Consider the following 617-nt stretch of genomic DNA (forward strand, 5'->3'; position numbering starts at 1 on the left):
CCTTTGCGGCAACTTCGCAGTACACAGGAGCAGAGGCTGGTGTCCGCCCTTAAGTAGGCTCCTTTGTCGCACCAAAGCGGACTCCTCCACCCCCATCCCCCCAGGACCTTGCGGCGGGAGTGAAAGCCAAGAGCCCTGAAGGCTGCTCCCTATCCCCAGTCCGTCTCCTTCCGACCAGGACGTGAAAATCAACTCTCCGGCACAGTCCTCTTAAGTCTTCCTCCTAAGCCCTGTCTTCCTCCTAAATCTGCAGCGCAGATTTTAAAGGCATCGAATGCATCCCCCAACTTTGGGGAAAGAGAGTGCCCAACTCCTGCTTTCCCACCGCCCCTACCGCGTTAATGCATTTCCTTCGGTCGCTAAGAAAGTCGCTGTCCGTAGTATCCCCGCCCCAGCCTGGAAGCGAGCGCCCCCGGCTGTTCACCGCAGCCCCGCGGCGCTCGTTTTCCGGGAGCTCGATTTCTGGCTCGTCGCAGGATCCAGCTGCGGTTCCAGCCGGTCCCCAGCCTCGCGAGGCACACGCGCGCACGCGCTCACACTCCAGTTCACACTCCCGCGTTCTCGCGCCCAGCACCCCACCCTCCTCACCGCTTCTCCGCCGGGTGGGGGGTGGGGTG

At 62.4% G+C, this 617-nt stretch overlaps 1 protein-coding gene across 1 annotated transcript in view; it reads left to right on the forward strand.

Moving 5' to 3' along the window:
- The first annotated feature begins 341 nt into the window (after positions 1 to 341).
- LOC102761440 overlaps positions 342 to 617 on the forward strand; it is a 19930-nt gene continuing 19654 nt past the window's right edge. The window contains exon 1 of the mRNA XM_015570518.1: positions 342 to 494. Within this exon, the coding sequence (XP_015426004.1) occupies positions 342 to 494 (153 nt within the window). The remainder of the gene's footprint in view (positions 495 to 617) is intronic.

This window comes from Myotis davidii, unplaced genomic scaffold (genome assembly GCF_000327345.1).
Source record: "Myotis davidii unplaced genomic scaffold, ASM32734v1 scaffold86, whole genome shotgun sequence".
In the NCBI taxonomy this organism is placed as follows: Eukaryota; Metazoa; Chordata; class Mammalia; order Chiroptera; family Vespertilionidae; genus Myotis; species Myotis davidii.